Below are 14,889 nucleotides of genomic sequence, written 5' to 3' on the forward strand. Positions count from 1 at the left end.
ACGTATTCATGAGTCACGACGATCCCCCTTCATGCGAAGAGCTCGGCGTTATTGGGATAAATATTTTACTTAGACCGGATAAGGATAAATGTAATTCTCTCTGCAAAAGACAATCGTCTTACACGAACAAAAATCAGAAAGTCATAAAAGAATCATTTTCAAAGTCAAAATGAGATTTTCTCGGAAATAGAAAATGCCGTTTGCCTGCGCAAAATAATTGGATTAAGTAAAAATGCCATCACGAGCTAAATAAACATACGGCCGTTCAAAATGTGTACCTCTTAAAAACCTTTAAACGTTTCTTTGAGTCGATATACATAAAACTGTAATCTTCATTGAATTTCTTCGTTTGGAGTTGATTTTGTATTAAAGCCGCGTTTCGACGAATTGATTTATTTATCGAAATATGCAGTGCACCCGATGAATGAAAAGAAGAATATCAGTGAAAATACTAGGGAGATTACCATTATCGTACTCGAGAGGAGAATGGGCGTCACACTAGAGATACAAGTTATTCTTTATCGTACAGCCGTCAGGTAAACAGTGCGTTGAAATTGTCCTCTCACCGGAAGCGTTTCCTCGCTACGTTTGTTCGGCAATTTTATACCGCCATTCTCCATGCCGAGCGAAAATTTATTTCGCGAAAGCAAACAAATTCCCGCGAACAAAAGCAGCGGTGAAGAAATTGCGTCTGTTTCTCCCTCTTTCTCTTTCTTTTCCTCGTTTCTTTCTTTGGGTTTATTTCTCAAATTTGCGTATGTACGAGTATGTACAAAATGTAATTGAAAAGAGTATCGAATGCAGATGAACAATTAAAAAAGTTGTTAAAATATAGATACAGTAAAATTTTACATACAAGCTTTATATGAGAAAGTCTTAAGCTATACTTATTCTATCTTTTGACTCATCTTTCCCACCGGCTTTTCCGATTGTATCAACAATAACGAACGGACCACCCATCGGTATACGGATGGATATGGGAACCGGCTCGTTCAATCGATCGAAATTGGCTAATTCAACGAGGATAAAACCGTTCTGCATCGGCTTGGCTAATTGCTGATGTTGTGCCGATGCAAAGGCGATCGATGTTTTCAGCCTCGTAAAATTAACCGGTTTATCAGAAAAATCGTTAATTGATGGTCAAAGTGATAAAAGGTGAAATTTTTTGTTAATTAGTTTTTTTTTAAAAGAATTGAGAAATGCAAAATCCCTTATTATCAATTATTTTTCTGTTTAAAAAAAAGACATTAATGATCAAATATTAAAATAAAATAAATCTTATATGAACATTATGTTTTATCACTTATAATCCCCCAAATTAATATTTATACGATTCACTTGATAAAAATAATTACATATTCACAAATTATTAATGTTTAATTATTGATTTCTCTTTTAAATTTAAGATTTAACCATTTTTTATTTTCAAATATGCATATAATATATTACTAATATATAATTGATATATCGTATGGCTCTCAAATAAATATTTAAGCAAATAAAAGAAATTTTAAGAAGAAATTGGTTTAGAAATGACTGCACCTATTTCGATCTGTCACAACTGCACGCGGCATGTCCAACTAATTTCGCAACCACGCGATTCTATTTCTTGTTTCTTTGAATAAGGTATTATCTAGAAGCGTGAATTTTCGGTAAATTATTTCTTTGATCTCCCTCGCAACGAACATTCGGTTCACATTGCCTACAAAATCCCCAAGTGACAACATCGCTCTGTTTTAACAAGCGTACACAATGCATGCGCGCCATTTTGCCGGGCACTTCAAAATTGCAGTTGTCGCCTCGCGCTACCGACAAGTTCAAATTCCACCTGTTCCACGCATCGACACGTGTCATGTACACATTCAAATACGAACGCGAGAAAAATCAGAGTCCAGCGGTTATATTTTAAAGTGGAAGTCGGGAGGTAGCGCGACGAAAGGAAGTGGGGAAGAAAAAAAAAGGTGAAGAGAGGAGAAATATAGAGAGAGAGAGAAATGTGTGACTTGGTAGAGTACTCACCGAGATCTTCCACAAGGCGCAGCATAACACCGCCGATATGCAGCTCTCCCTTCACGCGTAAACTTCTTTCGACCTGCAGATCCGTCACGTAGACGCGCAGCACCCAGCTGCCGTCCACCTCGTGGCCGTCGGAGTACATGCCGGACGCAATTTCTCTCTTCTCTTTTTTTCCTCTTTTCTCCTTTCTCTCTTCTTCCTCTTCTTCGCCGAACGGCGATGTCAACGCGGCAGACAGGAGGGAACGAGAAATCGGTCGGTCGGCGAAGAGGTCCGGTTTCGCACACGCACACGATACACTAACCGGCGCGTTATCCGATCGCGCGCGGTCGTTCCTCGTAACTTAACGAGAGTCTCGCGCGCGGTTCAACGTCTGGCGAACATGTCACACCGTGAGTATCGTCCGGGCTCGGCGACGACGAGTACGACGACCCGACGACCGCCACACGCAACGCACTACTGCCGCGCGACGACTGGTCTTCCTCGCTGGCCTTCCTGCCCCACCGGATTCGCCGCCGCTGGACGCACGCATACACGAATACACACGCGTGCGTAATCGAGTGGAAACGAAACGGCGGAACCGAGAGGACCAAGGCACTGTGTGCGCGCGAACCCACCACCACCTTCGTTCGCTTGGACCCGAGTGAAGTCGGGCGCAGGAAAGCCGAACGCGGCTACGCGACGGGCAACGTCGCGTCGGTCATCTTCGACGTCACTCGGCCGCGCTCGGCTCCGCGCCGCGTTCGTATGTACGTTCTCTCGAACCAAACGGTTACGTGCTCGCTGTTGTAGCGAGAATATTTGGCCCGATTTGGAGACGGCGACGTGAGAAAGCGGATATTAATGAAACGACCGAATGACGAACACTGCGACCAAAAGCGAGCGACTTCGTGATGCACCTCCCCGTATTCCTGTTTCTACACATTTTCATGAACGTTTAATTATAAGTATATTTAAATTTATTCAGATATTATTCTAGTGTTCAAATAATAATTGGAAAATTCAAAATGATGATATTTCTAAGCCGATCGGATGAGGGAGGATCAGTTTTCGAACAAAGGATAACGCGAACCGATAATTCACTTAAGCAAACTGAAGTGAGCGGTTTTCTTCGTTGCACAAATGTTCCAACGTCGAGAACTTAGCTCACAAAATTCAAATTCGCGGCCTACTTCAGTATAATCTTTTCCAGAAGTCGCTAAATTTCAATTGGATTTGAGTAATTTCTTACCAAAATGCTTTCCCGGTAATTTTTATTTTTTTTCCATGATCTCGTGCATTTTAACTTTCACGTTATTTCTTGTTATTAAGATATATATATATATAGTACGTATTTTTTATATATACACATCTTTGTCTTACGTAGAACTTTTTTTTACAAAAATTGATTCTCTACATTATTTCGCATATAAATTATTAAAGCGAGATTATCGAGAAACGAACAATTTATGATGTCTCATTTATCTTTTTACAATCAAATAATATATTACATATCCAATATATGATATTTCCAAATATTTTTACTTTTCGATATAACCTCATTTTAATATTTAAATTAATAAATTGTTCAAAAATATAAAATTAGTAGGATTTAAACAAAAAACGGGATTGTATGAAATATTTAATTTCTTTACATGAAACTTTTAAAAGAATTCGTAAAAGTAGTTATAGGAAATATGCAGGAGCAATATTAAAATGATAGTGTTGAATTGAAATTAATTTTGGTTTAAATACAATAAAGCGGGTACTACGGAAAATTCTCTCTAAAGGAAAATAGACGACCTTTGTAAAATACCTCAACTGACTTTATTTTCATAATCTACATTCATAGTACTGTAATGAATGAATATACATTCATCCATTTTGTCCAGGGTGAAAAGTGCACGGCACTGAAAAACCGCGTTCGTGTGAGTTCCCCCTTGCGACGAATAATCTCTTCATCCCATTTCGATAGAGAATAAATCGTGGGCAGCGTCATCTAACTAAGTTTCGCTAATCTATTACAAATGCTTTGAATTGTCTAGAATTCATAAAAATATTCACTCTCATGCTAAGCATTTACATTGAGGATAAATAGTCGAGTTTAACGCGCCACGCCCTGTGAAGAACACTTTTCACCTGGGACGCAGAAAAACGATACTTACGCTGTGTTTTGCCGTGCAATAAACGATCGTTTCTACCTAAGAGTACAAGGAAAGAATACTGCGTTTCGTCATGTCACACGCTATACTTCACATCGCGTTTTCTCTTTCTCTCTCGCTCTTTGCGGTAAAAAAAATAGTTGGTATTAGGCGCTGCCTCGTTTAACACCGCCTCTTTTTTCTTTCTTCTTTACATCGCGGATATTACGTGTCGGACTGAAACGTATTTAAGGTCACAGCACACCTGGAGGGAATTGAACTTGCAGTCGCTTTACAGTCCGTAAATTCTTTGGTACTTAACACTTTTCAATGTTGTACTCTTAGATACCGCTAATGCGCTGCACAAGTTACTGAATCACAAAACAGAGGCATGCGCGACCCGATTCATTAATTAAAAAAAAAGAAAGAGTCGATAACTGTTAAAAACAATTATATTATAAACATATGAAGATCAGAGATGTACGATTAGTTAAAAATATTATCGTTCAACTTCTATTGCACTGACTGATTTTGTTATCGGTAACGTCGATAGCTTAGTCTGGTTAACAATTTCTCCATTTCTGTATCACAGCCTTCTATCGCCGTAATAAAGAAAGAAACTTTAACCGACAGTTTAGCAATTAGCGCTAAAATAATATCGATGCAACCGATGGCTATTCCCGTCAGTTTTCGCGTGCGTATGTGATCGACGTTCGAGAACTGTGAGCTCGAATCCGACGATCCGTCTATGTTTTTTTTTGCGCAAGCAAAGACAAGTATCACGGGTGTCAGCGAGTAAGCGGAGTCTTATGAAAAAAAAAAACGAAGATGAGGTAACGTTAGTTCGCATGTCTGCGCTATGACGCCGATCGTACTTTGCCGATCGCATTTCGAGAAACGGTGCTGTAGATCGGACTCATCGAGCATAATTCATCGTCGATAACATTAATAGTCCTCCATGTTAGATAATAATAAACATTCAACATATGTAGCAGCCGACGTCGCCATTGTCATGACATTTTGGGATGTCGTAAAATCTATTTTAACATCGTTCCTTGCGCGCATATTCGTCTCGTGCACAATTGTGCAAGTACAGAATATTGTACTCGCGAAAGTTATTCGCGCAATATCACATCCCCTTCGATGTCTCAAACAGGATGATCTTTTTTTAAACATCTTCGGGATTACGGCTGCTCGCGTGATTCTCACACGTTTAATTGTTTGAAGTAGTATCTGCAGTACACTGACATCATCGTCGGCGGAGCATCAATTTTATGCAATAACTTCTCATCGTTCTCGGAAAATTTCTCCAGCGATAAACTGTATTCCCTGTCGAAGACGCCTGTAAGAATAAGAATCGTTATTAGACAAACTAATATCATAATCAAACTTGATAAATATTTCAATAATTGGATTAATCATTTTAGAAATATTTTGTATAAATTTGTAACAAATTTTGTATAAAGTGAAGATTGTAATATTTTAATCACGTACACATATATAACCTCACCTTGATCAATATTCGTTCTTCCTAATACAGTAAATGCCAGAAACAAAATATCCCTGTATATAGAAAACGGATGATCGCCTGTTTGATGTTTACTTCTTTCTAAGGCCACTCTTAATATAGGTTCCGCTAAGTCGTTGCAACGGACATATGTTATCACTGTCTGCATCAATCTAGAGTAAGAAAAAAATTAGCAACTATAACTATTCATATATCTATTTGTTCAAAGAACAAATAAACCTGATCATTTCCCAATTCAGATAATCGTTAATTCTTTTACAATATCTATTTACACTTGAAATTTAAATATCAATGTGATGATTTGAAAAATTATTTATTGCAACTTACGTCCTGTCTTCTGTGGAATTTGATTTCCATTGGAGATACATAGGTAAACGATCCATATGGAGTCGTTCGTTGTCCCACATGGTTCTAACACCCACCAATCCTACAGTTCTTTGAAGTTTTGAGTTCTTATCGTTATCCAACCAGAGATCAGGTAGATGACTCGTTAAATTAATTCTTTCAAAGTACCATATTAGATTCCAATATATTATTGGATGTTCTTGAATAAACCTGTGCTTAGTGAGACACGCGTCCCCCTCTTGACTCAGCACACTTTCTAATTCTTTTCTCAAAACTAATGGATTTAGGTATGGTGCGGTTATCGGTTTCAACGATTCTTTCGGTTGATCCAATAATTCTACCAGTGCTCCCATTAAAGGATCACTATTCTTCTCACTTACTTCGGATCTACATGAGGCAAATATTAAATAAATCTTAATGATAACTCTTTATCAAGGATGATATTACTTACGTTACGATCGCTTAGTCACCTGTAATCTAATATCGTAGCTGTGAGGAGGGGTACGGTAGCTTTGTCGCAGTATTGACAGACTGTATTTAAGTTGGAATCTTCCGGCTGCCAACCAGCCATTATTTCCTCATCATACAGGATGGCAGCGCAATTATGGCATCTACTGGCACTGGAAAGTACAAGCTCAATAGCAAGACGTTCCTCTAACTCTCTAGTGCCTTTTGGATACAGACACTCCGCGAGTTCGTACAGTGGACACAAATCTAAATTTCCATCACCTAATTGAAAAAAAGAGATTAATATTATTGTGTAACATAAATATATGATATTTATCATTATCATAATTTATATTCTATACCAGATGCCCTTGTTTCGTTTCGATCTTGTATGGAATCAGTGAGAGAATCTAGAGATTCATGCGATACTCCGTAAGCTATTTTTTGTTCACGTTCCTTATTTTTCACTGGCGTACTTGTCGCTGAAATGGCTTCCTTTATTTCGTCAAATTTTTTAACCACAGTCGTTGCAGCGGACTTTAAGCTATTCAAACCACCAAGTATTATTTCGTTTGACTTTTTTCCTGTTAAACTCGACGGGCTAAAATAAGAATTAATAGAAACATAGAATCTGGAATTTGCAGAAGAAATATCTTACATATTAAAAATATGTATTTAGTATTTTGTAATAATGTAGAGGCATACAAAAGCAGAATGCACATGTCTAATGGGCATCTATGCAACTAACATACACATTACGTACCTGATATAGCTGGAGAGACTAAGAGATTCGATAAGTTGATTCGATGATATTAAATCCTTATTTTTAGCAAATGCCAATCCACCCGTGGAGTACCGTCTACATTTAACGGACAAAATAACAAAAACCAACTCAAACGCGCATGCAACAAATAAAAATAAAATTTACATTCCTCTAACAGTGTGATTACAAATTACGTATTTAGTTATCACTTTTGTTATGTATATATATGTAACGTAAATATACATAATAATTTATTTTTCTCATCGATATCGTTTATTTATAAACTTTAACAAAGTCGAAGTATAATCTATATAAAAATTATTATCCTGCATATTTTTTTACGAATACAAAACATAAAGTAATCAAATCTTGCAAATGTATTGTATCACACTTTTGAGGAATTGAAATGTAATCTATTTACGCGAGGTGTTATTTGACTACAGACGATGTGCATGTTACTAATTTAAACATACACACAAATATCTTACCCGAAACTAAGTTTAAGACTAGATCCTAAGCTAGAGAGGCTGGATGTTACACTATCCTTATTTTGAGACCAAAGACTGCTTATTTCCAGTCTCTCCTTTTCTCTCTCCTGTTCCCCTTGTTGCGCCACGGAGTGAGGCATCGTCTCACTCCTCTGCAAATGCCCACCCATCGTCATGCCACTTTCATCTACCGCTTGATGAAACGTCGCACTACGTGGGAGGATGTTGCTGTAAACACATATTTTATATATAGAGTGATTTTCGTATTTAAAATCATATACGCAAATGGAATGTATATCTTTGAAAATCACAAAGCATGAGACACAACTGTCTCTCCACAAAAGAAATATTTTTATTGTGCTCGCGATTACTTTGATTACCAGTAACAGTCTCCCATTAAGTGGTTATGAATTATATTTCATATATTTCTTTTTTCCCTTAAGTTTATCTTTATTTTGAGAAAATATCTGCTCTTATAACTTTTTCAAAAATGATTCTGCGGTATACTACTTCTAGGTTTCATTTTTTTGTTCCCGTTTAAATATTTAATGTTTCACACATGCGAATACAATATGTGGAGTATCTTCGTACCTTCTAAATAAGAGCGGCCCTCCTGGTCTCTCTTCAGTCGTATTATTTAAAACGGTTAAAGTACTTGTTGAGCAATTTGAATCATTCTCCTCGGAAGGCGACACAATCGGTGTTTCGTCATTAATGAGAGCACCCAATGGGTCATTTTCCGTAACTGGTGTGCGTATGGGACTTTTTAAAGGCGATTCGACACTGCGCGTTAGCCTACATGGAAAATATTACATCTACATAAGCCTATACATGCAAAAATTAGCATTGTAAAATTCAATACGGAAAGATTAATTACGTAAGATTTGACAATGACAAAATGGTCTACACAATAAGTACTCGCTTGCATCCGCTACTGTAATACTAGTAAAACAATATAGTCTAAAGAACAAGCGGTTCCAGCGAATGGGGCAAACCTGAGAGCGACACTAACAAGTCCTAACAATAAATATATAACAAAATACCTTGGATTACTCGGTGTTTGTTCCAATTCGTCCGATTGTAAGATACTTAATGTTGTTTGATCTTTCACTATGCTATTCTGTCGAAGGAGCTTAGCTTTTAATTCGAATGCTCCGAATCCGGGTAGATCTGACACAGAACTGCCTTTAGTGGCTACCGGGGAAAAAAAACATTATTTAAAAACTTTAACGTGATTTATCATGTGTAAAAAAAATCAATTTACAATCACTGTGCGCAGCTTCGGTATCCTGAGAATGAGAACTGTCGAGACTAGACCGAGAGAGCGCATGTTCCATGCATTCAGTCTTATCAGTGGTTAAGAAGTCTACATTAGAACTCAATCGTCTTCTAGCGCTCTTTTTCCCAGCTTTTTTAAATAAAGCTGCACCGACGATAACATTTCGTAATTTGTTCCACATTAACTGACTTGAGTTTGTCATATCGGAAGGCCAAGTTGCTTCGAGAACAGCCTGTAAATACGACAAACAATTAAATAAAATTCTTAAGATAATTACAAAAAGTTTTACATAAATGTGTTTTTTTACGGTATTACATTTATTAGTTTAAAAAAGATAAGACAAATTACCTTGTTGTAAAATCCGTACGTTAAAGCATTAGGTTGAACACCACTGCGTTTCATATGGAACAATAATTTTACAGCTAAAACTGGTTGCCCATATACCCCACAAAGTTGCATCATAGCTCTGTAGCATACCTGCAGAAATAACAAATGTTCATTTAAAAAGAACAGATTTATTTTTTTAAGTGTCGAACTTAATATTTATACCTCTTCCATAGGATCAAGACGTAACTTCTGCATTTTGACCAATATTTCATAGGCTTGATGCAAAACTGCAGCAGGTTGGCTGGAGACTTGTAACATGGCTGGTAAATGCAGAAACCAAAGACTGTGACATGTACCAAGCAGGCATCTACCCCACTTGTCGGGCATTGCAGCCTGAAAAACGTAACAAATCACACATGCATTTGCTTGTAAGAATTTACTTTTTCGTACAAAGAATCGTTTTATTTACTTGTTTTCGAGCCATCCTTTGAGCAACTTTGATTTCATGCTTCGTTCTACGAGCCATAGGACTTCCAGGTACCATACCAAAGGCACTTAGAGAGGGATTCTTTAAACAAAAATTCTTCTGAGGCCTCATTAGTTCCGGGTCCAACTTGAACGACTTGTATATTATTGGTGTTTGATTTGTTCCTGCTTCAGGTGGAGGTATAAATACTGTACGTTCACTATGTTGAGATTCATCCAGTTCCAAAAGCGTTACTGAAAATTAAACGAGGAATAAAAAGCCATTACGCAATATCTCGTGCATTAATAACACAGAAAAATGTATTTTAACTTTATTCGTACCATTTTCCTCCTCGACTCGTTCTGTGCATTCATCGAAAAACGCTAACCCTGCCATATCCATATCAGATACGAAACTTCTTTCTTCTATGAACCTATCAATTTACATTTTTGTTAGAATAAAATTATGATTATATGTCATGAATAATATTGTAATAGAATTGATGAGGAAAAATGAATTCACCTTATAAACATTTGCGTTCTGACAAGCATGGTGTAAAATTTAGCATGGGCTTTATCGCGACTTCTCAAAAACGCTTGGATATTAAATAAACTTGTCGGATCTGTTGTTCCTACGGTAGGCGCTTTTGTAATTGGTAACAGATAACTTCGATATCCTTTGAGAATCGTCGCCATGAATCTTAAGAAAGCATCCTGTATTTCAAGTTCTAAAGCTTGCTCCTTTCGTTTTTGTTGAAATTCTCTATCCACGCTAAAGTCTTCATCTTCTCTATCTAATATGAAAATAATATATATAAATTAATATTAATAGATAAAAAAGGGTAGTAAAAAATAAGTAAATAATAATAATAATATACCTTTTTGAGAACAGTTAATTTTTCCCCATGAAATTATTTTGGAGGACAAAAGCTCTAACCAATTTCTGAGCTGTCTAGCTGCCTTTTTAGGTAGTAATTTAACATTTAAATATTTTTTATCGTCACATATTGCAATGTTATTCGTATCCAAATTTACACAGTTGACATCAGAAGGAGGATCATATAAATCAAAGAATCTTGAATCCACGCCGATCAGGAATGGCAATGGCGCATGCAACACCTGCAATTTAAATAATAGTTATTTTTCCACTTTTTGTATATAGTACAAAAAATGCAAACTTAGTATACGTTACCTCTGCTAACCCTAGAGGACACAATGGTATGTAAGGACATTGCCATTTAAAAGGAAACAAAATCATGGCAATGGCCTCGCTAACGGAAGTTAGTACATCCGGACGTAAGGAGTGAACCAATATTTTCTGCTCGGTCAATATTAATAACAGTATTAATAAACAATTGTCAGGTCCCAAGTTTATCAGTAGTTGTCTGAAACTTGCGCCTGATCTAGGCAGAGCTAAATCCTCCGGTTGAGTCAAGATTAATCTATCCTGACTACTGAGCTGTACCAAGATTCGTGGACGTTGCGGACTCGGAAACGGTATGTCGCATAAAAAATATGAGATATATTTCTCGATCGGGACACTCTGCGGCTTATCGTTCACCATGCGGTGCAGGAAAACCAAAAATTTCTCGAACGTGTCAAAAAATGGCCAGTGAGATAGTATACATATGGATTTACTAATATTCAGTGATTGGCTCGCAGGATCTGTGTATTGCAATCTTTCCAGTTCCAAGATACTAAGCTTCTTCAGTATGCCAAATCTTTTAAACATCTTCATTTTCACTTGCGGCTTATCTTTAGTTATCTCCATATTATCTGAAATGAAAAAAGATATTATATAATGAAGTAGGATACACACATCGGAATATTTTTTACTCTGTATTATATATGGATTCGTGATTATCTATAGAAAAGTCAAAGATTATCAAATTAAGATTATAAAATGCATTTGTACCACTGTTTTTATTATTTTCAACTGTGTCCATGATCTCCTGACTATTTTTGCAGTTTGAAGTATCGGGCTCCATTTGAAGCTCCTCGTAAAATGTTATTGCTGAACCATATATTTTTTGAGCAGCATCGGCAACCGTTAAAACAAACGTCGAGAATACCGGCTTAGGTTTACACGCTACTTTAGGCCAACATTCTATAGTCGCACCCATCGGTAGACAAAACATGGCGACAGAATTAGGAAAGACGAAACTGTTGTAATCTACCATGGGATATTTGTAGAGTATCGCTGGTTTAAACGATACTAAATTAGCGCGATTCATAGATTTTTTATAACACAAAAATACGTCGCTGCCCAGCATCCCTTTGTTCAAATTCTTATTAATAACACAAAAAGCGTGTGGAGGGCTCTCTCCTTTATTTGTCAAGATAACACAAATATCCGTAACCACAAGGGAATTGCAAGGCATCTTCCGACTTGCTCGTCTGTATGTTACAAAAATTTTTGACGTAGAATTATTCACATTCGCCACATGGCCTTTAGGGGTCTCTAGTACCATTTCAGCATCTTGCATTATACGTTCTTTTCCATCATATATTACACCTACAAAGTAAAATGATATTTAGATAACACAATTAGTAATAATTTCGACAATATTTAGAATCGATTTGTATATTGTTTCACAATGTTTGTTCTTTAATTCTTATGACAAATTTAGTCACTCGTATTATACTAAATTAATATACATATTAAAAGCTATTTTATAGAAAGTATTTAAATGCAGTGGCATAACATAATCAACTTTGACATACATGCATATGTAATAATGTGACAATATCATTACTGAATATGTAATATTTATATTCTTTTATGTTTAACTTTACTTTTATTCCATATATGGCAGCTTTTAGTATGTACTAATACAGTGTAATGCAAGTGACTGAATTCACTAGATATTAATTTGATGCTCCTCTCTCTTACCAATGTCAACCAAGGGAGGTTTATCCCGCCCTCTTCTATAACACAAGTAACACTCGTTTGTTCGTAAACTCCCATGATTTAAGTCTGCTGGAAAACCGGATACCGTATATTCTAAAAGTGTGTATCCTTCCGGACAATGTTCTCCCAGTGCAGGGAATATTACGGCAAGATCCGTGATAGGAGGCGGCATGTGCATATCTTTGAGATGAGTGCCTTCCTGACACCAAGCCTCCAGCTTATCGTTAGTCTCATTATCTTCGCCAAGCTCGTCATCCTGACCAGGTAGACCAGCAATAACAAAATAATCCGCTACCCTTCTGTCATCCATATTTTCTAAACAGGACAGATTACCAAAACATTCAAAATTCTTTTGGTTCTTTATTTTCCGTATACCTTATAACATGGGTATAACGGCCGTCAATCTTGTTGACTACTGAGGACGTTTCTGTACATGGCACTAGACTGATTGTTCTACAATCTTTCTCACATAAGTAGCACTCGTAAGAACATGTGATCTGTCGTTTCCTAGCACGTTGCGAGAAGTATTCATATACCAACAAGGACAATTAACTTCAACACCTTAGATGTGATACTAATATTCGAAACATTGTAGTAACTGGTCCTGCGCTCCTTCCAATCTTATAAAAATATTTTGTCTCTATCCATCAATACGGGTCTGCTGCAACGGTGGAGTATTTTTCGGCGCTAGCCTGTGTTATTGCTCGGATAAAGCTCGGTCGAGTCGTTAAGGTGCGTCACACAATCTAGAAGACGATCTCCTGGACTTGGAAATCCACCAGGAAGCGACGGATACCTTGATTATCGTTCGAGCTCACTTTACGGAGTGGACGTCCTCGTTCCTCGCGCGTTGTCCCGCATCCTCACCTCGCTCTCGGGAATTTGTAAATAAACCGGATACGGCGTACCTCGCGCGGATGCGTCGGCGTTCACTTGCCGACGTCGACGCCCGGCGGATCCGTCGGCCGTCGTCGCGATCGCATCCCTCCGTGCGAGTCCACGGGGCTCCCCGTTTGTTGCTCTCCCTCTTCAGAACGGAGCCATAGGTTAGACCAGGTTAGACGTCACACACGCACACGCGACGGAACACACAAGCGCGGCCGCGGACGACGTTATCGCGCGTTGTCGTTGGTTGTCGTGCGCGACTGACGCGGAGCTTGGCGGCGCGGCGCCGCGGATACGGGTGGTCGCCGTCGCGCGAGTTCCGCAGCGGTGACGCACCGACAAAACTGCGTTGTTGCGTCGCCGTAACCAGAACGCACCTTCGTCAACCTTTGCAGGGATCGGCGGCGTGCGGTAGTGTTGGATAGTGTCAGATGGCCAAAGAGTCCCCACTGGCCCGACTGGCCGCTGGCAAAATGGCCGATGACCGTGGCGATGGCGCGGCTCCTTCGAAAGCGGTCCCGCGGCGTGGAACCGAGATTGGCGAGCGTGCTCTTCTCTTCGCGTACGATCGCGATAGCGCTATGCTCCGGGACGATGGGTGTGTGATAGGCGCCGCGTCTCGCCTGGTCTCACCTTGCATCCTCCAGGGCTCCAGCCACCTCCGGCTCCGGCTTACTCCGGCTCGGACAGCGCGCGTTATGCCCCTTTTTTTCGTACCTGTGTTTCTCTTTTTTTTCTCTCTCTTGTTTTTTCTCCCTTTTATTAGAAACATCAAGCCCCCGGGGTCATTCGAATCGCTAGGAATAAACAGACGTAAACGAGAGCCGAGGTTTCGAATGCATGACGTTCAAGGATCAATTACGCTAATTATGCGTTGCGAGTTCGTAAACGACCGCGCGAAGATTGCGACAACAGTTGTGCGTGCATCCTCGACGCGCCGATGATAAAGGATAGGAATTTGTGTTATGATTAACAAATCAGCTGCAGCAATTATCTTATAGCGAGATAGTGTTTTCCGTTTCACGCATGATGCGCGTGATGTATCATTTTATCCTTGTTATTCACCGAATATTAAAAAAGGGTAAAAATGATACATCACGCGCATCACGCGTGAAAAGGAATGCATCCCTTAATAGGGAGGAGATGAGATTATAGCAACAGATTTGGCATAATCTCACCTGTTACATTTTTTCTGATGTTCTATTTAATTGTTTCATTTCGCGCGTTCATTGCATATTATTAAATAATACTAATTTAATAAAGGTATTGTTTAATATTTTTAAATGTTTAATATTTTTAATATTTTTAATATTTT

General features: G+C 38.3%; 2 protein-coding genes across 4 annotated transcripts in view; both read right to left on the minus strand.

Annotated features, from left to right (window-relative positions):
• LOC108725422 (unc-112-related protein) overlaps positions 1 to 2,158 on the minus strand; it is a 47,044-nt gene extending 44,886 nt beyond the window's left edge. Inside the window, exon 1 of the mRNA XM_018452443.1 lies at positions 2,020 to 2,158. Coding sequence (XP_018307945.1) covers positions 2,020 to 2,158 — 139 coding nt within the window. The remainder of the gene's footprint in view (positions 1 to 2,019) is intronic.
• A 1,565-nt stretch (positions 2,159 to 3,723) lies between these two features.
• On the minus strand, positions 3,724 to 14,207 carry Crag (DENN domain-containing protein Crag). 3 transcript variants are annotated; one of them, XM_018452438.1, is made up of 19 exons: positions 12,672 to 12,999; positions 11,694 to 12,293; positions 10,971 to 11,554; positions 10,657 to 10,897; positions 10,302 to 10,572; positions 10,121 to 10,212; positions 9,783 to 10,033; positions 9,536 to 9,706; positions 9,335 to 9,463; positions 8,972 to 9,218; positions 8,751 to 8,901; positions 8,299 to 8,502; positions 7,708 to 7,935; positions 7,220 to 7,315; positions 6,819 to 7,057; positions 6,480 to 6,738; positions 5,992 to 6,396; positions 5,647 to 5,816; positions 3,724 to 5,478 (listed from the first exon to the last, which is right to left on the minus strand). In XM_018452438.1, the coding sequence occupies exons 1-19, from the start codon at positions 12,997 to 12,999 to the stop codon at positions 5,342 to 5,344; spliced, it is 4,803 nt and encodes a 1,600-aa protein (XP_018307940.1). In that variant the 3' UTR covers positions 3,724 to 5,341. The 3 variants fall into 3 exon arrangements, with proteins under 3 accessions (XP_018307940.1, XP_018307941.1, XP_018307942.1); XM_018452439.1 differs by lacking the exon at positions 7,220 to 7,315 and having other exon boundaries at positions 12,672 to 14,207; XM_018452440.1 differs by lacking the exons at positions 7,220 to 7,315; positions 7,708 to 7,935; positions 8,299 to 8,502 and having other exon boundaries at positions 12,672 to 14,207.
• Between the last annotated feature and the right edge of the window lie 682 nt (positions 14,208 to 14,889).

Source organism: Mycetomoellerius zeteki, unplaced genomic scaffold, assembly GCF_001594055.1.
Source record: "Mycetomoellerius zeteki isolate Tzet28-1 unplaced genomic scaffold, Tzet1.0 scaffold345, whole genome shotgun sequence".
Lineage (NCBI taxonomy): Eukaryota > Metazoa > Arthropoda > Insecta > Hymenoptera > Formicidae > Mycetomoellerius > Mycetomoellerius zeteki.